Consider the following 27,546-nt stretch of genomic DNA (forward strand, 5'->3'; position numbering starts at 1 on the left):
TGTGGATGATTATTCTCGCTTCACTTGGGTATTCTTCTTACAGGAAAAATCTCAAACCCAAGAGACCTTAAAGGGATTCTTGAGACGGGCTCAAAATGAGTTCGGCTTAAGAATCAAGAAAATAAGAAGCGACAACGGGACGGAGTTCAAAAACTCTCAAATTGAAGGCTTCCTTGAGGAGGAGGGCATCAAGCATGAGTTCTCCTCTCCCTACACGCCACAACAAAATGGTGTAGTGGAGAGGAAGAATCGAACTCTATTGGACATGGCAAGAACCATGCTTGATGAGTACAAGACACCGGACCGGTTTTGGGCCGAAGCGGTCAACACCGCCTGCTACGCCATCAACCGGTTATATCTTCACCGAATCCTCAAGAAGACATCATATGAACTCCTAACCGGTAAAAAGCCCAACATTTCATACTTTAGAGTTTTTGGTAGCAAATGCTTTATTCTTATTAAAAGAGGTAGAAAATCTAAATTTGCTCCTAAGACTGTAGAAGGCTTTTTACTTGGTTATGACTCAAACACAAGGGCATATAGGGTCTTTAACAAGTCCACTGGACTAGTTGAAGTCTCATGTGACGTTGTGTTTGATGAAACTAACGGCTCTCAAATAGAGCAAGTTGATCTTGATGAGATAGGTGAAGAACAGGCTCCATGCATAGCGCTAAGGAACATGTCCATTGGGGATGTGTGTCCTAAGGAATCCGAAGAGCCTCCAACTACACAAGATCAACCATCCTCTTCCACGCTAGCATCTCCACCGACTCAAAATGAGGATGAAGCTCAAGTTGATGAAGTAGAAGATCAAGCAAATGAGCCACCTCAAGATGACGGCAATGATCAAGGGCGAGATGCAAATGATCAAGAAAAGGAGGACGAGGAAGAACCAAGGCCGCCACACCCAAGAGTCCACCAAGCAATACAAAGAGATCACCCCGTCGACACCATCCTCGGCGACATTCATAAGGGGGTAACTACTAGATCTCGTGTTGCTCATTTTTGTGAACATTACTCTTTTGTTTCCTCTATTGAGCCACACAGGGTAGAGGAAGCACTTCAAGATTCGGATTGGGTGGTGGCGATGCAAGAGGAGCTCAACAACTTCACTAGGAACGAGGTATGGCACTTAGTTCCACGTCCTAACCAAAATGTTGTAGGAACCAAATGGGTCTTCCGCAACAAGCAAGATGAGCATGGTGTGGTGACAAGGAACAAAGCTCGACTCGTGGCCAAAGGGTATTCACAAGTCGAAGGTTTGGATTTCGGTGAAACCTATGCACCCGTAGCTAGGCTTGAGTCAATTCGCATATTATTAGCCTATGCTACTTACCATGGCTTTAAGCTCTATCAAATGGACGTAAAAAGTGCTTTCCTCAACGGACCAATCAAGGAAGAGGTCTATGTTGAGCAACCTCCCGGCTTTGAAGACAGTGAGTATCCTAATCATGTCTATAGGCTCTCTAAGGCGCTTTATGGGCTCAAGCAAGCCCCAAGAGCATGGTATGAATGCCTAAGAGATTTCCTTATTTCTAATGGCTTCAAAGTCGGCAAGGCCGATCCTACACTCTTTACTAAAACTCTTGAAAATGACTTGTTTGTATGCCAAATCTATGTTGATGATATTATATTTGGGTCTACTAACGAGTCTACATGTGAAGAGTTTAGTAGGATCATGACACAGAAATTCGAGATGTCGATGATGGGGGAGTTGAAGTATTTTCTAGGATTCCAAGTCAAGCAACTCCAAGAGGGCACCTTCATTAGCCAAACGAAGTACACTCAAGACATTCTAACCAAGTTTGGAATGAAGGATGCCAAGCCCATCAAGACACCCATGGGAACCAATGGGCATCTCGACCTCGACACGGGAGGTAAGTCCGTGGATCAAAAGGTATACCGGTCGATGATTGGATCATTGCTTTATTTATGTGCATCTCGACCGGACATTATGCTTTCCGTTTGCATGTGTGCAAGATTCCAATCCGACCCTAAGGAATCCCACCTTACGGCCGTAAAACGAATCTTGAGATATTTAGCTTATACTCCTAAGTTTGGGCTTTGGTACCCTCGGGGATCCACATTTGATTTGATTGGTTATTCGGATGCCGATTGGGCGGGGTGCAAAATTAATCGGAAGAGCACATCGGGGACTTGCCAGTTCTTGGGAAGATCCTTGGTGTCTTGGGCTTCAAAGAAGCAAAATTCGGTCGCTCTTTCCACCGCCGAAGCCGAGTACATTGCCGCAGGCCATTGTTGCGCGCAATTGCTTTGGATGAGGCAAACCCTGCGGGACTACGGTTACAAATTAACCAAAGTCCCTTTGCTATGTGATAATGAGAGTGCAATCAAAATGGCCGACAACCCCGTCGAGCATAGCCGCACTAAGCACATAGCCATTCGGTATCATTTTCTTAGGGATCACCAGCAAAAGGGAGATATCGAGATTTCTTACATTAACACTAAAGATCAATTAGCCGATATCTTTACCAAGCCTCTTGATGAACAATCTTTTACCAGACTTAGGCATGAGCTCAATATTCTTGATTCTAGAAATTTCTTTTGCTAGCTTGCACACATAGCTCATTTGAATACCTTTGATCATATCTCTTTCATATGCTATGACTAATGTGTTTTTCAAGTCTATTTCACACCAAGTCATAGGTGTATTGAAAGGGAATTGGAGTCTTCGGCGAAGACAAAGGCTTCCACTCCGTAACTCATCCTTCGCCATCGCTCCAAGAAAAGGACCTTGTCTTTGGGGGAGAAAGTAAAAGCCCAAAGCAAAAGGACCGGATTTCGTCTTTGGTATAATCTTAACTCATTTACTTATGACCAAAGGGGAAGAAATTACTTCGAGGGCTCTAATGATTCCGTTTTTGGCGATTCATGCCAAAAAGGGGGAGAAATGAGCCCAAAGCAAAAGGACCGCACCACCACCACCAAATTCAAAAACTTAGTGCTTTCCAAAAGTATTTATCATTTGGTATCCTATTGTGTTCAAAAGGGGGAGAAAGTAGTATTTCAAAAATGGTATATCAAAACCCTCTTGAACACTAAGAGGTGGATCTCTTTTAGGGGGAGTTTTTTGTTTAGTCAAAGGAAAAGCATTTGAAACAGGGGGAGAAAATTTCAAATCTTGAAAATGCTTTGCAAACTCCTATTCATTTACCTTTGACTATTTGCAAAAGATCTTTGAAATGGATTTACAAAAGGATTTGCAAAAACAAAACATGTGGTGCAAACGTGGTCCAAAATACTAAATAAGAAAGAAACATTCCATGCATATCTTGTAAGTAGTTATATTGGCTCAATTCCAAGCAACCTTTATACTTACATTATGCAAACTAGTTCAATTATGCACATCTCTGTTTGCTTTGGTTTGTGTTGGCATCAATCACCAAAAAGGGGGAGATTGAAAGGGAATTAAGCTTACACCTAGTTCCTAAATAATTTTGGTGGTTGAATTGCCCAACACAAATCTTTGGACTAACTAGTTTGCCCAAGTGTATAGATTATACAGGTGTAAAAGGTTCACACTCAGCCAATAAAAAGACCAAGTTTTGGATTCAACAAAGGAGCAAAAGGGCAACCGAAGGCAACCCTGGTCTAGGGCACCGGACTGTCCGGTGTGCCACCGGACAGTGAACAGTACCTGTCCGGTGCACCAGGGGACTCAGACTTAAACTCTTCACTCTCGGGAATTCTCGGAAGCCGGCGCGCTATAATTCACCGGACTGTCCGGTGTGCACCGGACATGTCCGGTGCTCCAAGGAAGCGCGGTCTCCGGAACTCGCCAGCCTCGGGTTCGCGTGGCAGCCGCTCCGCTAAAATTCACCGGACTGTCCGGTGTGCACCGGACTGTCCGGTGTACCAGCGGAGCAACGGCTCTTTTCGGCGCCAACGGCTCCCTGCGGTGCATTTAATGCGCGCACAGCGCGCGCAGACGTCAAACATGCCCATACCGGTGCACCGGACATCAAACAGTACATGTCCGGTGTGCACCGGACACCCAGGAGGGCCCACAAGTCAGAAGCTCCAACGGTCAGAATCCAACGGCAGTGATGACGTGGCAGAGGCACCGGACTGTCCGGTGTGCACCGGACTGTCCGGTGCGCCATCGAGCAGACGCCTCCAGCCAACGGTCAAGTTTGGTGGTTGGGGCTATAAATACCCCAACCACCCCACCATTCATTGCATCCAAGTCTTCCACTTCTCAACCTCTTACAAGAGCTAGGCATTCAATTCTAGACACATTCAAAGAGATCAAATCCTCTCCAATTCCACACAAACCCTAAGTGACTAGTGAGAGTGATTTGTCGTGTTCATTTGAGCTCTTGCGCTTGGATCGCTTTCTTTCTTTCTCACTTGCTCTTGTGACCAACACTCAATTGTAATCAAGGCAAGAGGCACCAATTGTGTGGTGGCCCTTGCGGGGAAGTTTTGTTCCCGGCTTTTGATTTAAGAAGAGAAAGCTCACTCGGTCCGAGGGACCGTTTGAGAGAGGGAAGGGTTGAAAGAGACCCGGCCTTTGTGGCCTCCTCAACGGGGAGTAGGTTTGCAAGAACCGAACCTCGGTAAAACAAATCTCCGTGTCTCACTTGATTATTCGTTTGGGATTTGTTTTGCGCCCTCTCTCGGACTCGTTTATATTTCTAACGCTAACCCGGCTTGTAGTTGTGTTTATATTTGTAAATTTCAGTTTCGCCCTATTCACCCCCCCTCTAGGCGACTATCACTTAGCACTAAAAGATAGATTAAATCCTACAAATGATTTAATCTTTCTCCCTCCCTTCGCTTGGTGTGTGCAGATTATCAGTTATTTTATGGGACTTGTGCCAAAAAGTTCTGATGTTGTTGTTAAGCTGAATGACAATCAGACTAATTCAGAGAAGTGAGTTAGCAAAACCAATATGGAAGGATAACCTGCTCTCACATTGGATGTTTCATTCAGCAGGCCTATAATTGTTATGCCCCCTGAAACTGATAGTACTAAATTCTGGCCCCAGATTGGTCTGTTGACACCTAACTGTTTGGGCCCCAGCTTTGGTAAAAGTTTGTAATGCAAGAAACTATTTGCTACTATCAACGAACATCCTTGACTTTTTATGAAAATAAATATAGCTGCGGAACCAACTTGTCATTTTTTTAATAATTAAATGTGTCGTCGTCATATTTGAACCAACTTGTCATTTTTTAATAATTAAATGTGTCGTCGTAATATTTGATAGCCAATGAACAAATGCAGATTAATTAGCCTAATGATAGAAGGTAGTAAGCAGACTACCCTTGGACTGTTTGCAAGGTTTAGGTTCTCACATTTTAAAGGTGTCTAGATAAAATGACACCAACAAATAAACTTAGGGAACATTTCCTATACAGCAGTTACCATAGTTCTAAAGCTGTCTAGATAATATGACACCAACAAATAACTTCCCACTTGTTTTTGACGTGCAGGCAACCTTCAAGCCGACAAAAGCAGTCCACTCCGACCAATTCACTAAACTAACATGACGCCTGCACTCCAACCGTCGTTGGTTAAGTTGTTATCTTCTGCTTCTGTAAGTTGGCTTCCTACAGAATGGCTCCCAGATTACATCCGGTCAGGGACTGCAGGCATGGCTGAAGAGATGTAAACTTTGCTGTTGCTGATTACTTCCTCCCAACAACGAGCAACCCTTAACAATTGACCACAACAAAGAAGCAGGCAAGGAAAATGTTGCTGCTGTTATGGTGCATCTATGCAATGGTGAGCTCAAAGGAGAAACAGACCAAAAAATGAAATATAGAAAAATCTTTGGAGGTCTTTACTTTTTCACATTCTAGACTTTTAAAGTTGTTTTCAGAAGGATACTGATGGCCTATGTTTCTATTATCATGGACTTATATCCTTAGATGCTGACCTTGCATGCCAGATAAAAACTTTTTTGTTCATAAATTGTGCAGGTTCCATTTTTAATCCAGATTATAGCTGCTCCTCACGATGAATTTGTTTCGAGTTGGTGAGCTGTCAACTTACCAACAATTAAGGAAGATGCAAGTTCTGTTCTGACAACAGAGCAAGAAAGGGATCTTTTTCTTCAGAACTTTCAAAAGTACTTGGCGTCTGGGAGTCCTAAAATATCAGCAGATCTGCCAGCTTCTAGTGATTTTAAGGCCACTAAAGTCTGTAGAAACTTAGGTAAAGTTACCTTTGCCGTTTCTACTTATCTGCTTCTAGTGATTTTACAGCTCCTATTGTATTGTGCAGATTTGGATTGCCTTTTGCTTATTTTTTTAGCAAATCTCAAACAAGACTTGTGTTGCTTAGTTGCCATTGTGTTTTCCCTCCGATGGTACTACACTTCATGAGCTACATAGTATCACCTTACTTGAATTGTAATATATACTTTTATTTGATATGCTACCCGCATCAAATGTGCTGAAAGCATAGGTAAAAACACACAATGGCTTGCATATACTCTGTTTTGGAGGCCACATTACGTTGTTTGTAAGTTCTTATGAACAGTAGCAGACCCACAGGAAATTAATACATATTTAGCCAATAAAATAAGAAGTTGGTCCTATTAGAAGAGGCCTAGCTGCCATGTCAATTTTGGATCTGCCCTTGCTGGGCAGTTTGGGACATGCTTTATTACTATTTGAAGTACATTTTGGGAAGTATATATTGCAATTTAAAGTGCAACTGCTAATTGCAATATTTATTTGGTCTCATAACTACTATTTAAAAAGGAATATTGTTAGTTAAAGGGACTACCGATGCACGACTACAAATGTCAATGTGGTCGTTTCAGATTGGAAAAGATGTTGCGGCACAATATGTTGAAGGATGGGATTGGATGTGCCCAATAATGTAGTTGATGATTTCTGTTTGATAAAGCTACATTCTTCATTGGTTGATCTTTGGCCTCCTAAGATGTATCACATGTTTTGAGTTCCCAAACTATTCAGTAACTAAGGTCAGAAACCCTACACTGATGACTGCTGCAATATCTGAATCTTTTATAACCTTTCAAGTAATCTTTGACAAATAATCTTTACTGACAGTGAACAAGAGAACAAATGCTGAGGGTAAAATCACTGGCGCTCTTTGCTTTCTGCATGTGGCTAGCCCAGAGCTTCAGCATGCTCTTGAGGTCCAGAAAATGTCTGAACAAGCTGCTACAAACAGCTTTAAAGAATTAACTTACATTCGTCAAGAATTAAGGAACCCACTCAATGGCATACAATTTACTTATAACTTATTGAAGCCTTCCGAATTGACAAAGGATCGGCGGCTTGGTTGTTTCATCTAATGTTCTGTGTCAGGACCAGCTGAAAAAGATTTTACATGACACTGATCTTGAAAGCATTGAACAGTGGTAAGTTCTGTATTGTCCGAATCATCTGTAGCAATGTTGGTTTAATTATTTGTGTTGTTTTTGTGGCAGTTCTAGAAGGGATCTATGAAACAGCATACACTATACATAAAGATATATACTTGTTTTCATATTCACATGATTAGAATTGCTCAGATATGAATTTTTTGTTCATTGTACTAATGCTTTGTAGTGCTAAAGATGTATACATATGAAAAGGCTGACCAGTTCAGTTATACATGCATGGCAATTTTTTAAAACTATTGGTAAACAAATTCTTGTTGTTACAGCTATATGGAGACGAACACAGCAGAGTTCAACCTTGAGGAAGCTCTGAATACGGTCCTAATGCAAGGCATTCCTTTGGGCAAGGAAAAACGCATTTCTATTGAACGTGATTGGCCTGTGGAAGTATCACACATGTACATTTACGGGGACAATATAAGGCTTCAGCAGGTCCTAGCAGATTATCTGGCTTGCGCCCTTCAATTCACACAACCAGCTGAAGGACATATCGTGCTCCAGGTCATTCCGAAGAAGGAAAACATTGGGTCTGGCATGCAGATTGCTCATTTGGAATTCAAGTAATACGACACTCTCATCTTGGTCTTTCTATAGCTGTTCTTGAACTGAAAGGATGATTTGACAAATAAGTGAACTACTAAATTGTACATCTAGTTTCTATTAATTCAGCACAACTCCAACATTTATCTCTTGTAAATAACTTTCGCAGTGCTCCTAATTGTGTTAGTTATAATCCACGAAAAGGATTGTATGTTGACAAGGAATAGATAAGACCTAATGCTAGCAAATTCACTTCTGAACATCTTAACTCCTAAAAAAACTCGATCTTCTCACGCAGGTTGAGAAAACCCTGAACCCCTGTCACACCCATACACAGTGATATTGTAGACCATGTGAGAACGACCGGGACCTGTGCTTACTCAGCTTAAAATTCGCTCCCACGAGGAGTCGAATCTATCCTGTCACTGCACCAGCCAAGATGCAGTGATACATGTCACTTCAGGCATGTAGTTACACTTTGCAGTTTGAAACAGTGGAAATGATCCCTGTGTAAAATTGGCGCTATCCCTGCCATTCTATATACACTGCAATGTGGCTAATGCGAGTGATGGTGGTAATGGGAGCTGTGTAACTGATTGACTCAATGTGCAGGATTGTCCATCCAGCTCTAGGCGTTCCAGAGGCCCTGATACAGGAGATGTTCCAGCACAACCCAGGGGTGTCCAGGGAGGGTCTCGGCCTGTACATAAGCCAGAAGCTGGTGAAAACGATGAGCGGCGCGTTGCAGTACCTACGAGAAGCCAACATCTCTTCGTTCATCATCCTGATAGAGTTCCCGGTCGCCCAGCTCAGCAGCAAGTGGTCCAAGCCTTCGCCAAGTAAATTCTAACACTGATGCTCCTGGAACTGCAGTGAGGGTTCGACCATGTCAAATTCTCGGGTGTAGGGTGTAGCTCTGGCCAAGTGACTGATATTCTGAAAAACATACGAACTTCTAGTATAGGAGAAGAGGAATCCTAATCCTAGTAATTATATCTTAGTGATGACCAAAGTGAATTAAATGAAAACCTAAAGAATAAATTGGATGAGTTACAAGACGAGATGGCACTTCGTGATGACCAAAGTGAATTAAATGAACAGATCAAGCAATTAGAGGATGAGTTTAGCACAGTCCGAGTTCTTGAAAGATCAATTCTTGAGGAAGAAGCCTCTGTCAGCACAGGCTTTTCTGAAGTTTTTAGCTGCATAATTAATATCTCAAAGGCACTTGGATCTTTTGGCCCTGAAGACCTGCATAATTTGTCAGCTGTGGTAGAGGATGGTGCAATGGTTCCAAGATACGTGTTCCTGGAGCAGTCTGCAGAAGAGAGCAAGGGTGGGGACTTCAGAGACATATAGGCACCAACTCTAAGGCGTAGTTTGGGTCAAGATAGAGAAGATATCTCAGAAGTGGTTAGTGATAATGGTAATGATGGCATCCATGGTTCAAGGAATGCTAATGAAGAAATAATCCCTCGGAGTTGCTTAATGCAACAAGTTAGGTATTTGGGATGAGGTATCAATTTGAGTCCATGAATCCTTGTTCCCTTCTAATACTACTTTATCCATCTTTTGTCATTGCGGCATCACCACTGATACACGAAGAGGAGGTGCACAGAGAAGAAATAACTCATTGACTTTAATCTTTTTAGACCAAGGACCAAATGGTAAAGTTGTTTTCAGAAGGATACCGATGGCCTACGTTTCTATTCTCATGGACTTATATCCTTAGATGCTGACCTTGCATGCCAGATAAAAATGATAGGCAAATACGTCTCTAACAGGACAGCAGGAACTCACATGGGAAGCACACAGAAGCACAGGTGTTTTTGGTGTCTGGAATGCCTTAGCCTTTTCTGGTTTTTCCTCTTCTAATATAGTCAACGTGAGCTACAAATCAGACTGTGACAACCTCCTAATAAATGCAGAAATCACTCAACAATTGACCAGACCGATTTTGGGCTGTCTAAGGCTCATAGCGAGTTAGATTAAAAAAATATGGCAACTAATCCTGCTAAAACCGATTCAAGCATCACAAAACTGATAATATCACAGCGTTGGTAGATCAAACATGCAGAGTTATAATGCTGCATGTCAAGAGTTTTCCCTCTTAAACTGAATGTCTTTGTTGATCAAGTCATGTACTCATGTCAGTACCAAAAACAACTGTTGTTATTCAATGTAGTTACTAAACTGCTTACATTTGATCCCAAACAAATAAAAAATATACATATCTTAAAAAACCATGCTTCTTAAATTATATAACTGAGTTCATGTCTACTCACTATTTTGTAAAACTGAATAATGGTCTTCTATTTTGTAAAACTGAATAATGCTCTCAAAGTCATGTATTTCGGCCAGAGGTGTGTTATCCTCTGAATAGTGAATTCTTCTATTTATAATTTTTGAATTGACAGTTGTCTTTTAGTGGCTGTGTGGATCACCTTTGGATTTTCAAAATCTGGATTGTGAATGGGATTATAATAATCTGGATTATTGGTTATTGGTTAAAATAATCTGGGTTGTTTGGATCCTTGGATTATAGGTGCTAGATTATAGGAGTTGGTCTTTTGAGCACCTACCACCTATAATCTCGTATTAGCAGGTTTGAGATGGATTTTGAAACCCTACACTGAAGACTGCTGCAATATCTGAATCTTTTATAACCTTTCAAGTAATCTTTGACAAATAATTAGAACTAATTACCAACTTTTGTTTCTCTTGCACTTATGTAACCAGTCAAAGTATTGTATTTGTTTTTACTTATTTTGCAACAGCAAGGTTTTTCTTCTTCTTTATTTCCTATTTTCATTCTGTTATACTATTTTTAACATCAACACTTTTCTGACATTTCTATTTTTTCTGGCAACTTAGGGATTGAAATACTGGTATCTGGGATGAGGTATCAATTTGAGTCCATGAATCCTTGTTCCCTTATAATACTACTTTATCCATCTTTTGTCATTGCGGCATCACCACTGATACACGAAGAGGAGGTGCACAGAGAAGAAATAAATCATTGACTTTAATCTTTTTAGACCAAGGACCAAACGGTCCAGCTTATATTGAAAGCTTAACATGAGTATTTCTAGGGTTACCAGCTTACAAGCATTCACAGAACATCCATAGAAAAGAAACAACCAATCACCTCAAACAAAAATCCCTGAGCATGAAGATCATACCTTGGTCATTCCTGCGTGGTTGAGCAATTAGCATATATCGTTCCTATCCGGTGGCGGGGCAAGCTTGTCCTCCTTCGTCCTTCCTCTAGGGCGGGGCGGGGCGGGGCAATGAAGTGGTGCAGGATTATTCAGGGGATTGAGCAGGGGAACTAAGGTGCTCAGAGGATGGCGGTTTATTGCGGCTAGCTCGGGGCCGCGCGCGGGGTATTGAACTTGGGGCGAAGCGCGCACGACCGTGCGGGCGTTTGCGGCGTGGGGTTCGCGGCATGGCTGGCGGGTGTTTCGCGATGGCGTTTCGCGGATGGCGCGCGAGATCCGCTTGGGCGCTTCGCGGAGATGGAGGAGCAGCGGGTGATTTGCGGGTGGAGGCGCGGCGGGCGATTCGCTGGTGGAGGCGAGTTCCGCGGGAGGCGGGGCGACTGATTCGCGGCCGGGCGCGGCGCTGGATTCGCGGGTGGAGGCAGGTTCCACGGGAGGCGCGGCGGCTGCTTCACGGCCGGGCGCGCGTGGGACCCACGGGGGGCAGGGGCGGGTGCAAGGGATCGGGAGCGGCATGGCGGCTGGGTGCGCGTGGGATCCGCGGAGGTAGGGGATGGCTCCGCGGGACCCGCGGGGGGCAGGGACGAGAGGTTGGGGATGGCGGCTGGGCGCGCGGGGGATCCGCGGAGGTAGGCGATGGCGGCGCGGGACCCGCGGGGGGCAGGGACGGGAGGTAGGGGATGGCGCGTGCAGCGGATCGGGAGCGGCATGCGGCTGGGCGCGCGCGGGATCCGCAGAGGAAGGGGATGGCGGGGGCAGTCTACACTTCACTCTTAATTATTAGTAGAGATAGTATTTGACCTGGGTTGGTTTGTTTGAAATTATAATCACCCTAGATTATTTAATTTAACTTATTTTGAACTAATACTTAATTCAAAATAAATTAAATTTTATAATCTGATCCGAAACAAACAACCCCTCTTATATAAAGTCACAGCTAAAAAAACGTCATTTCCGTCCAGAGAAAAAAACACCATCGTCTACAAAACATCCATGTCGGGCAACGGTGCCCATGAACGAGTGAACCGCAGCAGCAAAGGCCAAAGGCTCGCACTGTAGCACGCGTCTCCCTCGGCAACAGCTGTAGCGCAGCGCGCACAGGCGGCAGAAGCTCCAGCACAGGCGTCTGGCCTCTGGCGTCGTCGCAGGCAGCCCTCGGGCCGGCCGCCCGCCCGCCGCCCCCCACTCGCCGGGGCATTGATCGCCTGCGCGCGCGGCATGCGTCGCCGCGCTGCCGCGCGCACCCGCGCCCGCCAATGGTAGCGCGGCCACTCGTCGCGCCCCCTTCCTGTCCGCTCGCCACGGCGCGCAGCACATGCCGTGCATGCAGCACAAAACGATTGATGAAATCGCGCCAGTAGCATCCAAAAGGCAGGCTAGACGCTATCTCGGGCGGGGAGACGGACAGACGACGACGACGACGACGCGCCCCGGCACGGTTGGTCTCGTGCGGCTGGCTACCGAAGCTAGCTAGTAGGTCCGTGGGTTGGGTTCCAGTCGGACATGCCGACATGGGAGCCGGGAGGGCTTCGTCGTCTTTTGCGTTGCATTGCATGCATGTCCCGCGTGTGTTGGCTCGTGTACGAGGAGCGTGTACGTATCGGCCTTACGCGTGTCCGTCAATATTGTACTCGTACCACATATACCAGCAGGCCGGAAGCAGCGTGTGTGTACTACATCATCATCCATCCAGAGTCCAGGCAGTCGACCTAGAAGGGGTGACTAGCTAACTGTGTGTGTCCGGTTTTTCTACGCCAATAATAATACGTATCATGGTACAGTAGTACTGGGTTATTTCTGTACATTGGGTAGGTTGTACGCCCACAGTAAATACTTGTGTTTGAGCTCGACAAGAGGACGGAACGGAAGACGCCATCCATTGGATTGGATCACGTACGACGTACGTAACGTACGCAACGCAACGCAACGCAAGCGTCCCACCCACCCCTTCCAAGTCTGGCAATGTCCTGTTGCACGCCACGTGCTCAACAGCTCAAAGAGTGTCCGTCGCCAACGTTTATAATTCATCGGAGGGATGACACGCATATATTGCAGCATTTGCCATTTCAGCTAGCTAGATCTAACAGACTTCAAGTTTTTGTATGCGTGTAATGTTGGTTTCATGGTCTGGTACTTTGGCCAAGATGATCCGCCGCGCGCTGGGGTAGGCCGCCCGCTGGTTGGTGGGCAATGCCGCCGCAATAACTTACCAATGAAACCTAGCAACGCCCACTCGGTCGCCACGTCCCACGAATGGCCCGCACGGCAGCGTGAGCCAGCCGCCGGAACCCGCCACGGGAGACGAGGCAGCGCGGCATGGCGAACGCGAGGAGCAAGCAAGCCGAAGCAGCCAAGCGACCCCGCATGCAGCCACTCGCCCTCCTCGTCCCATTGGAATCCACCCAACCCGCCCTTCCTCTCCAAAGCACGCGCCCGGCGCCGCGCGACTCGGCTAGTCCTCCTACGTGTCGGCAGCGTCCCCGCAGGTCGCCCACGTACCCCGCCGCGCTCTCCCACGTGCCCCTCCTTCTGCGCGCGTCCGATTGGCCGACCCGCCCTTCTTAAGCCGCGCCTCCTGCCCCGCGTCCGGGCCCCCAACGCCGTCGTCGTCGTGTCTCCGCTCCAGAGTGATCGAGCACACTGACCTGGCTCTGGCCTGCCCCCCGAGCCTCAGCTCGTGAGCCAGAGCGCCTCGCCATGGCCATGGTGCAGCCGGCGGACGCGACCGTCAAGGCCAACGAGATCCTGGCGCGGTTCCGGCCCATCGCGCCCAAGCCCACACTGGCGGCCGAGGGCGTGGTGGCCGCGAACCGCGTGCTGTGCCATCTGCAGGGCAGGCCGTGCCGCGCGCGGAAACGCGGCCGCCCCGGCCCCGCCGTCGTGGCGCCGTCGCCCGAGTCGGGCTTACAGCCGCCCGCCAAGCGGAAGAGAGCCACGACGCCGTACCCGCCTCTCCGGTGCACGGGGCCGCGTGCGTCCGCGGCCGTCCCGGGCAGTGCAGGCCTCCCTCTGGCGTCGGCGTCGCTCCCGCCGGCGGGTGCGGGTGCTGCCGAGGACCTCGCGAAGGTGGCGGCGGAGGGGAGGCACGTCCCCGTGGAGCGCGACCTGCTGCGGAAGCTGCTGGAGCCCAAGGTCATCTCGCCGCGGGCGGTGCGCCCCGTGTGCTCCGCCATCCACGTCGGGTGCATCCACCGCGCCGACGCGACCTGCGCCGCCGCCGTCTCGAAGACAGCGGTTCGTGTGGAGGCGGAGCTGGAGGTCGACGCGCTCCCGGCGGTTGTCTCCGACGCCAGCAACCGCGTCCGGCTCGTGAACGACGCGTACAAGGAGATGGTGGGGCAGCCCGAGTGCCCGTGGCTCGACGCCGTGGCTGCCACGTCGAGGAGGATCAGCGGGGAGGTCGCGCTGGTGGTAGCCAACCAGTCCTCCCTGCCAGAGTCGTACGGGGTGTTCACATGCACGGCAAAGATCGAGTGGGAGGACGACGGGAAGGTCGCCTCCATCGATGTACCCTGCGACGTCAGCCGGCTGCAGTGCGAGTCCAGAGAGTACCTCTTCGTCTGGAGGTTCCGTACCGCCGACGCCGACGCCGACGCATCCGTTGGCTGCAGCTCCGAGGAGATTAGTGAGAGTTAGGGGAAGCTTGCTTGAGCTGCATCCTGTGCGCGCTGCAGTGAAACCAGGTGCATAGGCTAAGCAAGCTGCATCTCAAAAACTGGCCAGCTTCCTCTTTCGCCTAGTCCATAGAGTGTAGACCCAGTTCTGAAATCTGGAGTAAATATAAGATCTCGACTGGAGAATGCAAATGGAAAATTGGAAATATAACATGTACTTTTTCATGAAACTGACAGTGTTAATTTCTGGTACTACCTGACTATAGGTTGTCCATGAACACACGGTCATGCACGAGTGGCCGTGCTTAGCAGACTGGCAAGCTCATGTGTGATACAGCCAAAAGCAAGTATGCATCATCATTCAACTCAAATGCCACTTTTCAGATACCGGCCAAGGAAGCATACAGTATTGAGATACAATGTCATCAAGGAACAAACGTTTTCGAAGGACACTAATTTTGTTTGATTGCAGACCATGCTTATTACAAGTTTGATAGATGCATATTCTAGCTCGTACTTTCACCACGGACACTGTTGAAAGAAAAGGCTGTCCAGGAAGAAAACAACACCGTCCCAATGCCAGGCTCACGGACAAGAGGTCTAGACTCTAGAGCTCAGGAGGAAAATAACATCATTCCAGTGTCAGGGTCACATGCTGCTGGAGGTCTTATGCTTGCTCCGCCTTCGGGGGGCCTTTCCACTTGAAGTTCTCAGCGTAGGCCTTAGGCTGCATGGTTCGAAAACAATCCGGTTATCGCAACCAAGCCGATACATTTTCAGCAACACCGATCAGCGATCAGAACGAAAAATATTAATTCATACGCGAACACAATTATTATATTAGCAAAAAATATGGCATATGTGAGACAGATCTCACATATGACAGATACCAAACGATGCAATGAAGCATAGCAATAGAAAGGTAAAGTCCCAAAGAAAGCCTGTTCCGGACACTGTATTGCTTTAAACTAGCAATCGCTTCTATAATATTACGGCAAAGTACGGCTCGGTCCTGGAACCCGTACCAAAAAGCAAAAGTCCAGTCAAGCAAAGACTACTGGTAATTAGCGAGTTCCATCGCCTGGTTCTGATTGGACCTGTGCCCGGACGGTCACTACAATCCAATAGCATGCACGTTGCATCAAATAATTGGGTCAGACTTGTACAGTGTCAGGCAAGTACAGAAATAGCTGAGGAGGATTATTGGCCTTGCCTTTTAGCTTTCAGGACATTCCACAAGCATGCAAATATTTAACTACGGTACCACACCATCCACCCTATCAGCATTCAGCACTAAGGTACACTGTAGCATTTAACATGTGCTATATTGTTTTCTTGTCAAAGATGCTGCAGGCTTCCAGCACTCAATGGTTCACTATATTCCATATTAAATACCACAAAAATAGCATACCATTTCATTAAAGCGACTTTAATATATCTGGAAAAACTTTGTCCCTTGTCCCTAACAAGTGTCTTTCACTTCACAGTTCTTACTCAAAACTTAAATTACTTCCTACAGCTTATCATTGCACTAAACATGCACAAGACGAATACACTGAAAATAGTATATTCTACCACCACAATGGCATTTGTAATTCAGAATATGTAGTAGTGAGGGTTTGTACTGCACTGGAAAAAAAACAGTGACAATATAGAGCTGTATAAGATAAACTTTGCAAGAAGATGAACAAGCCAACTTTGAAGGATCTAAATACATGGTAAAAGAAAAGCATTAACAAGTCAACAAGGATGTGTAGGGAGACATACATACCTTCAAAAGAGGTGTATGCCGTTTCCGTACCTACAAAAAAGACGTAATGTAAGTACAGTCCTGAACTTTAAAGAAACCTTAGACGCTCATTTCAAATTATTGGACAGTTCAGTATCCTGAAAGAATATGTCTAGAAAAGATTACACTGGAAATATGGCTTCAGTTTAGTTCAGAAATAAAATGAAACACTATATGCATTGAACGTGAAAGGTACCAGTGCCAGTAGAATTGGAAATGAAAAGTAGGTTTTGTAGAGTGATCTATCTGTTCTCAATAGAAGTATAGCACGTGTTGAAAATAGCCCCATAGGGGCAATACCACAATAGATAGGAATACACAGAAAGAACTCTAGCAACATATACATAAGGGGCTTTATACTTCTAACACTATCACCAGGTAATAGTGCAATACTACATCAAATGAAGTTATACTGTTATAGTGTTTGCAACTTGAAAAGATATAACTTAAAGCAAGCAGCACAAATACAAACTGGAAGCAAATAATTTGCATCGAAAAGCATTACAGGCTTGAGAAAATAGTAGGTAGTAAGACATTTTAGACAAAGTACAGCACTACAACCTCACACTAGATATTGTCATCAACCTCATGTTTTCCACAAGATGACAAAAATCAGTATGTGAAAATGCTATCAAGAGACTAGTATGTGACAGTAGAGCAATAACTATTATTTAGAAATTAACATCACCAAAAACTCACTATAACTGGAACAAAACTAGATTAACGAGCATGTCGAAGTCTATGCTCATTTCTACCTCAATAGATGAACCACAAACAGATTTAGTTTGTCATCATCACTCATACGTTAGACAACTAAGCATCAATACCTACAATTGCTTCCTCAAAATTTAGCTTTATAAAGATAAAAGGAGTAAAAAGACCCCACAGACCACAGCCACAAGTTAAAAAGAGTGACATTCAAGCGTTGCTTCAACCATTCCAAATAGGCCTGAAGTAGCAGTCGCAAATAGAGCATCTAATTTTCGTGTGATATCTACAAGGAAAAAACGAGACCCACCACATAATTCCATCCATGTTTTTCAGCAAATGCTTTTGCTGACTCCGCACTGTTGAATGTAAGTCCTGCTTCACCGACATTAGCATATGGATCCCCAGTAGATGTCCATCCCATCAATGGGTTCTCCCACCTAGCATGAATTCAAATGACAACCAATTTGTCAGAGGATGTGGGGAGGAGGGGGATTTATTTACAAGAAAATTATAAAACAAGCTGCAGCAGCTGTCTAATTACTTCCTCCATTTGCAGTCAAATAATTTAATAAGCTATGATGCAATCCGAGGACCCTATACAGACATGCATGAAATATGGTCTACATCCAGAAAATTAAAATAAGGACTCGGCCGGGGAGGGTAAGAGCACCCTCACAGTATTTCATTAATAGAAGGAAGTGGCAACGGTCCCAACCGAGAAACCCCCGAACCCTGTCCTCCCACCACTAATGGGCCGATTCAAGTTGTCCACTCTGCAAAGGCCCACTCAGGCCCAACGGTGGCGCACGGCCGAGTCGTAGCCCGGGAGCGGACGAGGAACAGCGAGGGGATTTTTTTGTGCAGGGCCAGAGTTTAAACCCGTGACCTGGTGAAAGGGACCCTGACGCCTTCACCAATCACCACTGGGATATTACCCCATCTGCACATCTGGTGTACTAGCCAAGGGACATGTTACATTAACACCATTTTACAGAATTATAACCCTACAATGAGCTGGTACTCAACAGTAGAACCCATCATTACATCAGACGGATGGGGAAGTCATAATGCAGTTTCCAAGGGTGTGAGTAGTGGAGACCAAAAGCATGACACTTAAACCCGCCTCCAAAAATAACAATAATAAACAGTGAATATTGGAAAATCTAAATTGTATGATGTTATTGAAGTTCCAGTAACACATAAGAAAAATAGGAGAGTATAAGAGAAAGCTAAGATTCCATACGTGTACTCGAGTATAATCATTGTTGAAAACTAGCATTAATATCTGGGTATACAGTATACTCCCGTTCCATCTAAGAGGCCATGTAATTTTGTAGTGTCATTAAAGTGATTTGACAAAGGGACTTCAGCAGTGTATCATCAATTGGAAGTTGGTAACATGTAACTGTAAGATAATTCTATAAAGGTAAGCCTTAGGGATAAGATTCAAGGAGGCAAAAAGGGCTAAAAAAGCAGAACGAGAATCATACTTTTGGGTTGACAAAAAGTTAATTTTCCATCTCCCAACTTTGCCTGAACCTTGCTGAGATGCAGTCCTAGCTGGTGAATAAATTACAACCTGACAATTCACAAGGATAAGCTAAGCAGTTGTGAAGAAAAAACTGAAACATTCCTAGTGGCCGGGGTGCATAAATTACAAGAACAAAAACCATAGCAGCACTTCACGTATCTGTTATAAATGACCCTCTTCATCTTAAAACATAGTTGGTGTCCTAATTATAAAACCAGAAAATACTGCCAGTTCAACCCAAAAAAAAAGAAATGGAAGTATTGTCCAGTGTGTTAAGTGTTAAGTAACAATTTTCCAATTAAAACTGAGAAAATGGTAATTTAGTGCCTTCTGGAGTGGATGAGTGGTTTTCAACTGCTGGCCTACTGCCTGCACTCCACATGTCACAGGATGCAAAAGAACAGGGACATGCATGCTTTTGTTGATTGAGCAACTTGGCCATATGTGTACCTTTAGTTATGCATAAACATTTAGCCTGCAGTAAGTACGGGTATATAGCTAATTTGAACTAACAATAGGACCAATGAAATGGGAACCATTGCTTCAGTTATCTAGGTCGCAAGTTTGTGTGATGGGACAATAAAACAATTAAGATTGGAAAGCTTAGTGTTTAAGCCAAATCGAGCAAAAATGGTGGTATATATTAAAATCTTGAAACATAACAGTGTTACTTTTCTATAAAATACAATAGACCAATGGCCAACGTACCAAACAATAGTGTTCATTAGGTGAGGCTTCTTCCTATAAGATCCAAATCTGATTGTGATATTTTATCTCAACATTGATTAAACAAAGCTCGCATATGTTGCATCTAAGTGTAAACCCTGCATCTAGGCTCTGAAGATGCTCAGTTTCCTGACCCAGACCTTCATCACAAATACTTCTAGAAGCAAGCATAAAGGTGTCATGTGTCACAGAAGACCCTGTTGGAGTGTTGGGGGCCTTCTTCCTACGAAGGTCCTCAAAAACGTGACTAATCATATATTTTCAGTATGACATAGACTGTTTCAGGAGGCTTCGGCTTTGGGATGAAGGTTTTCTATCATGATAAAGGCATGCGTGATATGAAGATACAACCCGAAGGTGATATGGATGGACGCCGAAGCTATGACTAAAGGAGCTTCGGCTTATGACGAAGATCAAGGACGAAACCGACCTAAGGGGCAAAAGACTACTTAGTCCTTGATAACTCGCATTATGATTAAGAGTAAATATCAAGGACATGAATATAATTTTGTCCAGGGCTACGCCCCGTGCCTATAAATAGATGAACAGTAGCACCGTACTGTTCACGCTAGATTGTATCTCTCTCGCGTCACTCTCATTTCCATCTTCTGGCAAGCCGAAGGTACTAATGTAACATGAATATTATTGATGTTCATTCATATTCAATGAATATAAATGCAAAATAATATATTGATATATATGTATTATTTTTACCTCGTAGTATCTCATTGCTTTATGACTTATATTCATATGCTAAAGTGATGAAGGTATGTTCTTTATGACCTTCATCTGAATATCATTATATCCGAGAGGAAATAATGTTTCGAAGGACGAAGATCTTTAACCATTAACAATTGTGTTGTCTTGTTCTTGATTTATAGCATCTGACCATTAACAATTGTGTTGTCTTGTTCTTGATCTATAGCATCTGAAAACGAATGACCAACAGACCCTATTGACCAACAGGCCCTATTGGAGAGGAATCGAACTGGGTCGACAACTCGACATGAGGGGAAACCCACATCTTACACACATTCTTCTAGTTCACGACTTGACCTTCAGACCAAAAGATAACAAAACAAAACAACGATTTTGCATCTTATATCCACCCCAAACTCCAACCACAACCAACATAACGATCCAGTCCCAGCGTCCCCGTATTGACTCCAGAAGGAACATCTCTCAAGACGCCCGCATGGATCCACAACAGCTAGCATTTCGTAGCTAAAAATAGTAGAGGAAAGGGATGCACCGCGTTACCTTACGGCGGAGGTGCTCCTCGGGGATGCCGGAGACCATCCCAATCTCCCCAGGCTTGATCTCAACGAGGGCATCGGAGGCCTCCGCGGAGAGCATCCGCGCCGGCGCCGGCGTGAGAAGCGCGCGGCCGAGGGAGGGGAAGCTCCGACGGAGCGGGGAGGCCATCTCGTCGTCGTTGGAGTCGTACACCGGAAACGAGGCTTAGGGGCAAGGAGCGCAGGCGGCCTGCTAATCTGCGGCTGAAAGACATCCTGGTAATACGAAGGAGCACGTCCTTCTTCTTGGGCCGTTAGCCTAGAACTGTTGGATACTAGGCCCCGTGCACTGGATTAGGCCTTAGATACGGCCGTATGAGCTTCTCTTTCTTCTCACTAAAAAGAGCATTTGATATGTTGCAGGTAGATGGAGATGGTAACTAGAAACAGAATCTGAATTATTTGATCTTTGTATCTTCTAAAACTTGTGATATAGATATTTGTATCTGTTTCTAATATAAAGATTAGGTTGAATAGATATATACACGTGCGTTGCTATGTTATAATAAGATATTTGAGATCTCTTGTTAGTATTTTTAAAGGTCAAGGAGATATACTTAACAGATATATAGGTATATATTCGTGCTTTGTCATTTAAATAAAAAATATCAAAAACATTGATACGAAAAGATAATAGGTACATAGATAGTATCTATAAGTTATTATTATAAACAAATATTTAACGATATAAATTAGTAGTAAATATTAATCAGCGTATCAAATAAAACATGTTGATGTTCTAAGAATATAGCATTGTCATATAAGATTTAACAAGAACATATAAAAGACAGCATCCAAGATCAATCATTCATATATCATCATAGTTTGGATATCTAGATTATTAATTATGAATAAATATAAGCATGATTGTCTATTTAGTGTATTTTCCCATGATATGGTTAAGGTACTTTAGTAGGTGCGAAATCAATCATAGTCACACACTTTTTCTGATGGTCAATCACAAAGAGTACATATCATAAGTAGAGTATCTCCCTGGCATAAGAATCTGCAAACTATGATATATTAGCAATGATACATTTGTATCTTATTTATTTATAAATCAAAGGAACTAAAATTTACAAATTTCTGATATGTGATATAATAATTCGTTTGGGGCCAATTATTTAAGTAGGTCCAACATCACGATTCCAGCTCCAACTAAAGGCATTCAATCCAAATAGCTCATTTAATGGTTTCTAGAACACATGCATATGAGTGGATTAGGACTATGTTAGAATTATCACCACAACCTTAAAGGTGTGGGGGATAGTATGTCTTGATGATTATTGGTGTTTGAGTTTGTAACATCTCAGTCTTTATGTTCAACAATAGATGATTAGCTAGATAATGTAGGGTATTACGTACACTAAGGTTCAAACCTCTATAATCTATATGTTAAGGCTCTAATGTCATGACTTAGTGGACATACCATAGTCATAAAGTTCTCATAGGGTCGAGGAACGTGGTACGCTGACCGTGAGGTTTTTACATGGTGATAACGAAAATGACCCCGTATTTCGGGGGCGACATTTTCAGATCGAAAGTCGTTACTATTGTACCTGTTTCTTGTAACGACTATATGACATACTCTTCGGGACTTACGCCACACTTTCGTTGCTATCTTTTCTCTGCAACCCTGTTGTCGTTTCGACGATAACACTAGAACGATTTATCTCTCAATGTAATCTTGTAGATTTTGTAGGACGCTTGTGAGAAATGTGTTGTTCTGTATAATAAAACTATTCAATTTTAACTATAAATATACACAAAAACTTTTATGTATTCGAGAAAACCAATAATCTGCCCCGACCCTTAGCCTGAAGTGCAAGAAACAGGAACCCGTGATAATGTCGGTCCCTAGCAATGGGTCGGCTATCAGAATCCTTTAATCAATGGAAGCAGCTTCATGATAGTTGATATTCTCACGGACACAGATGATGTTTTAAGCGATGGTGACAGCTAGCGAATTTTCTTTACGGGTTAGTTTAGAAACACTACTTTCTCAAGAGATTTCTATTTTTTTAAAGAAAATTAGTTTATTTTTCCTTTAGATATAGTTCGGCAACCCTTTTTCTAGGGGTTTGAACTAATATCCCAGAAAAATAAAATTCTTCTGAAAAAATAGGGTTTTCAAAGGAAAATACAAATTCTTTGAAAAATTAGGGTTCACAAACTAGCCCTACGTATTGCATAATTGCACACGGTGATTTTTAGCCGCCATCATTCTTCAGCAACTGACACTTGACAGTTCTTTCGTGCTATCCGACTGTTATTCTTCTTCATGACACACGCACGCACGCAGACTAATTTCTCAGCTTCATCCTATCCATTGGCCAGTCAGAAAATGACAGAATTCGTTAACCTAACCACCACGGAAACCAAAATTAACTAGCGTACTTCAGCTCACGGACTCTGGTTTGCCTGTTCTTCCCATTGTTTTCATTTGACCTGACGCCGAATATATATAAATGTCCATATATACAGCACTATACCAGGAGTCCAGCAGGCTGCATGGAAGTCGCAACTCGGAAGCCTTTGATCCGTTCAAGCACACTCATATTTACCTTTACGAGCCGTGATGGTTAATCTGCAGAGCATAGTAAATAAACTAAACTTTGGATCGCATCAGCTAAACTTTAACTGCTACGACCCAGATAAAAGTTAAAACGCAGCTAAATTTTAGCTGAAGAGCAAGATATACATATCTAGCTAGAGCCCGAATGCCGAATGGTATCGCCTAAAATTTAGCAGACTAAATTTTACTAGATGGGATGGTTTCAAACAGTGTGTAAACCAAACCAGATCCGATCCTTCAGAGTCCGCCACGCCTCGGCCAGCAATCAAACCTGGATAGCTGCAGGTCAACAGCCAGATCGCGAGAGGCACGGCGTAGTGCAGAGAGTCAGAGACGGGACGTACGTCATAATCTTGCACAGAAAGTTAGGTGGGTAATCACTGGCAAGCACCGATGGAACTGAACACATTCTCACCTTAACTATGCTGGTTGGCGGTAGAGCATCGAATCGGTTAAATGAGTTGTACTAGCTAGTAATAGTAGTAGGTTAATTAGTGAACACAATTGCAAAGAAGCGTCGTCGTACGTCTTTGTTAGCTCCAGGCCTCCAGCATAGCACAAATGGATCAGAATAGATTCATCATCCATATAACACTCTTGGAAAATTCTCTGCGTTTTGGCCATGAAAAACAAGGATTCACCGAGTCAAACGAGACCATGGGGATGATTGAATAGAATAGTTGCCTCGCCCGCCCCTCCACGCTTGACCAGGCACGAGCTGGCCCTCCGCCATCCTCTCTTGCCCAGGCCGTCCCATCCACAGACCAGAGAACGACTCAGCAGTCAGCACGGATCACGGATGGATGGCATATGGCAAGGCGTGACGCCGTGACGAAGCCACGAGCAGCTCAGGCTTGCAGAGTTGCAGTGCTGCTCCAGTGTCCAGGGCTCCAGGCTAGGCTCTATAAAAAGTCCTGGTCGTCCCCGGCCGACACGGACGGGAAGTCGCAAACAGTTATGATGTTCTGCGGCGCGGGCAGCTTCAAGGGCGTCGACAAGGAGGAGGGCGCCGGCGTCGGGAAGCCGGCCAAGGCGAAGGGGAAGAAAAACAACCCCTACGCAACGCGGGGACTGGACAGGTTCTCCGTCGTGCTGTCGGAGCTAGAGTCCAAGCGGGAGAGGATCCTGCGGCGCGTCGGCTCGGACGCCGGCGCCGACCATCTCATGGTCCGGTTCGTGCAGTCGGAGGCCAAAGGATGGGTGCCCATCGTCGTCAAGCTCCCGCACGAGGAGGAGCAGGCTGCCGACGACGGCGCACACAAGAGGCAGGGCAAGGGCAGGACGGCCAGCAAGCCGACGACCTCGCATCCGTCAACGCCGCCCGCTGAGCCTGCCAGCCCCAAGGACGAAGACGCCGCTAAGCTCACGCACGTCGTGGCGGCGAAGAAGCGTAAGGCCGGCGGGGTGCGGTGGTCCTGGGCCTGGGAAAGGGCGAAGACGATGAGGCCGCGCCATTACTGGCCGCTGGCCATGGCGCTGCTGCTGCTGTGCCTCGTGGTGTTCGGGAGGGTGTTCGCCATCTGCTGCACCTCCATCTGGTGGTACCTCTTGCCGGTCTTGAGCGGGGAGGAAGCCCTGGGCCTGGCGAGACCGCCCGCGACGGCGGCGAAGCCCCGCAAGGATGTTGCTAGCATCAGGGCCGGCGACAAGCTAGCGCTGGCGCCGCCTGCTTCGCGTGGTGGCAAGAGGAGTAGCAGCGCTGGCGCCGCTCATGAGATGATTTCACCCAGAAGCCATGCACATCGAAAGAAGGGGTAATTTACTAATTTGCAGGGTGTCTCGTGTTGTATAGTTTTTTTTTTAGTTGGGTGGCCAGAAAGAACGAATTTTCCGGGTTATCTTTCCTGGATTTGTTAATTGTTAGAGATGATTTACTGCTCTTTTCGTGCCTGTAAAGAGGATAGTTTGGCAACCCATTTTTAAGTGATTTCAATTTTTTAGTTTATTTTTTCTTAAGAAATGGGAAATAGAGTTACCAAATTAGACCTAAAAATGTACATCAGCAGCCCCTTTTTGTGCGTGGCTACCACAAAAGTGTTTCCTCCGGAATAAATACCTCGAGCCATGTTTCGTATAATGGCAAACTTAGGGGTGTTTGGTTAGAGAGACTAAAGATTAGTCTCTAGTTTTTAGTCTCATTTAGTTCCTTTTTTGCTAAACATTAGGACTAGAATATGGACTAAAATGATTTAGTCTTTAGTCCTTCACATATGTGCTAAAAGATACTAAATCATATTAATTCCACATTTACCCTTCATTTAGTTCAATTGTACTAATAGCAGGAGAATATTAAAGGCTATTTTAGTCTTATTATGAGTCATTTAGTATATTCTTATTATTTTTAGCCCTTAGAACCAAACATGTTAGAGACTAAACTTTAGTCCCCTAACTAAACTTTAGTCTCTAGACTAAACAAACCAAACATGGCCTTATCTGTGTCGTGGACATATGGCCTCTTTTTCCCACCCATTTGATGCGGTTTTACTGACCCATCCAAGAAGCGAGCAACTTGTACATTCAGGCATCTGCACGTGAAACAAAAGTCAGTCATGTGCACTTCTAGATGCTTGGAAATATACCGGCGGGGCCGGTTGACATTCTAGACGAGAAGATTCAATGCAAGGCGCTGCATGTTCACCAGCCACATCATCGACACCGTGACTGCACACCAAACGATTGTAACACCAATGCCAAGTTAGAAAATCAACCTGAAATCATTCATTAGTCTGAAGCCTGAACTGACCAATGAGCATGGATTAAGGAGTTGATGCTCAACATCCTAATAATTCTTTGGAAAAGGAAAAAAAAAGGTTTGTCGTGTGCCGCTATGTGGCCTTTGGTTAGGAATCAACAAGGATAACATTGATACTAATAATAACTACAAACCGGTAACTATCTGAATGAATTTTTCTGTTTAATTAATTGTGAATAATGGAGAAATATAACTTGAATTATGATAACAAGTGGTAGAGAGAGGGAGGAGAGGGTTCCAAGTCTGTTTATCGGGGTGAAAGTGGAGCTTAGAAGCTGCTCGGTGGAGTCCTAGCTAAGTCTTAGCTTGACGGGGCTCTGGCCTCTTAGTGCTCGTTGGCGCTCCTCCTCCTCCTATTCGTCCTTGTGGGTAGAGCTGAAAGTTGGATCGTGCTGTGCTAGCATGGGTCGGGTCCATCGTGCTTTGGGCTTACCCTTTTCGGGTCAGCACGACACAAAATATTTTTGGGGTGGTCTAAGTCGTGCACGACACGGATAAAAAACTTATATATATCTAAAAATACATCATGAAAATATTCGTAACTTGGTTATAAATCAAAAAAATCACATGAGAAAGAGAAATCAAAGTTTTCTATAACTTTTGCGAAGAGATAAAATATATTGGAACAAATAAATATTTAAACGCTAGTTTTCTAATTCGTGCCTCACTTCGTGCCACGTAGAGATGGCAATGGGTACCCGAAACCCGAAACCCGATGGGTTTTTACCCTATTAGGGTACGGGTTTGGGCCAATTTTCATACCCGTGGGTTTGTTAATGGGCATAAATCTGTACCCAACGGGTTTATGGGTACGGGTTTGTTCCTATAGTACCCAAACCCGTGAACCCGTGGGTTTTTTAAACCCGACCAAACCTAGTGCATATTGTCATTTTTATTTTATAAACGAACAACAAACTTGTTATTCCTTATTTGCTTCATAATTTTTAACAATTGGTGAATGTATCAGTAATCGGTGAGAGTGTTGCTTGCTTGCTATTATAGTTTTTACTAGCGTTATATATGTGGTGGATGGATAACTTAGTGCAAGGTCACTTAATTATACAACTTATTATTTGTATTTCATTCTCTCTACTAATAATTTTTATACCAAATCATGAACTCGTTGTTCATTACATAGATTTTGGATCATGATATCATTAATCATTATGATACTTATTGATTATGAGAAGATAATTATATTGGAGATGAAACCCGCAGGTAACCCATGAGTACCCGTTAACCCGATGGGTACGGGTTTGGGCAAAATCTCAAACCCGTCACGGGTACGGGTTTTTTAATGGGCATAGATATTTTTCACGGGTACGGGTTTGGGACGGCAAAACCCAGCGGGTTTGTACCCGTTGCCATCTCTAGTGCCACGACAGACCAAGCATGACTCATCTAGTC

The 27,546-nt window shown here is 44.6% G+C and overlaps 3 protein-coding genes and 1 pseudogene across 3 annotated transcripts; 3 read left to right on the forward strand and 1 right to left on the reverse strand.

Moving 5' to 3' along the window:
- Positions 1-7,040: 7,040 nt before the first annotated feature.
- Positions 7,041-9,284, forward strand: LOC103649283 (phytochrome C-like; annotated as a pseudogene).
- A 4,454-nt stretch (positions 9,285-13,738) lies between these two features.
- LOC100278263 (uncharacterized) lies at positions 13,739-14,985 on the forward strand. Its single transcript, NM_001151595.2, has one exon. The coding sequence runs from the start codon at positions 13,844-13,846 to the stop codon at positions 14,780-14,782; it is 939 nt and encodes a 312-aa protein (NP_001145067.2). The 5' UTR covers positions 13,739-13,843; the 3' UTR covers positions 14,783-14,985.
- Positions 14,986-15,147: 162 nt separating this feature from the next.
- On the reverse strand, positions 15,148-21,012 carry LOC100193844 (NADH-ubiquinone oxidoreductase subunit). The gene is given in 5 exon segments (NM_001138926.1): positions 15,148-15,487; positions 16,532-16,561; positions 17,568-17,697; positions 18,751-18,839; positions 20,778-21,012. Coding segments are annotated over 5 exon segments (474 nt in total). The 5' UTR covers positions 20,943-21,012; the 3' UTR covers positions 15,148-15,427.
- Positions 21,013-24,186: 3,174 nt separating this feature from the next.
- LOC100384440 (uncharacterized) lies at positions 24,187-25,462 on the forward strand. Its single transcript, NM_001176977.2, has one exon. The coding sequence runs from the start codon at positions 24,198-24,200 to the stop codon at positions 25,143-25,145; it is 948 nt and encodes a 315-aa protein (NP_001170448.2). The 5' UTR covers positions 24,187-24,197; the 3' UTR covers positions 25,146-25,462.
- Positions 25,463-27,546: the final 2,084 nt, after the last annotated feature.

This window comes from Zea mays, chromosome 2 (genome assembly GCF_902167145.1).
Source record: "Zea mays cultivar B73 chromosome 2, Zm-B73-REFERENCE-NAM-5.0, whole genome shotgun sequence".
Taxonomy (NCBI): domain Eukaryota; kingdom Viridiplantae; phylum Streptophyta; class Magnoliopsida; order Poales; family Poaceae; genus Zea; species Zea mays.

Coding starts and splice junctions, on each gene's coding strand:
- LOC100278263 (NM_001151595.2), top strand. CDS start 13,844: ATGGCCATGGTGCAGCCGGCGGACGCGACCGTCAAGGCCAACGAGATC.
- LOC100384440 (NM_001176977.2), top strand. CDS start 24,198: ATGGCAAGGCGTGACGCCGTGACGAAGCCACGAGCAGCTCAGGCTTGC.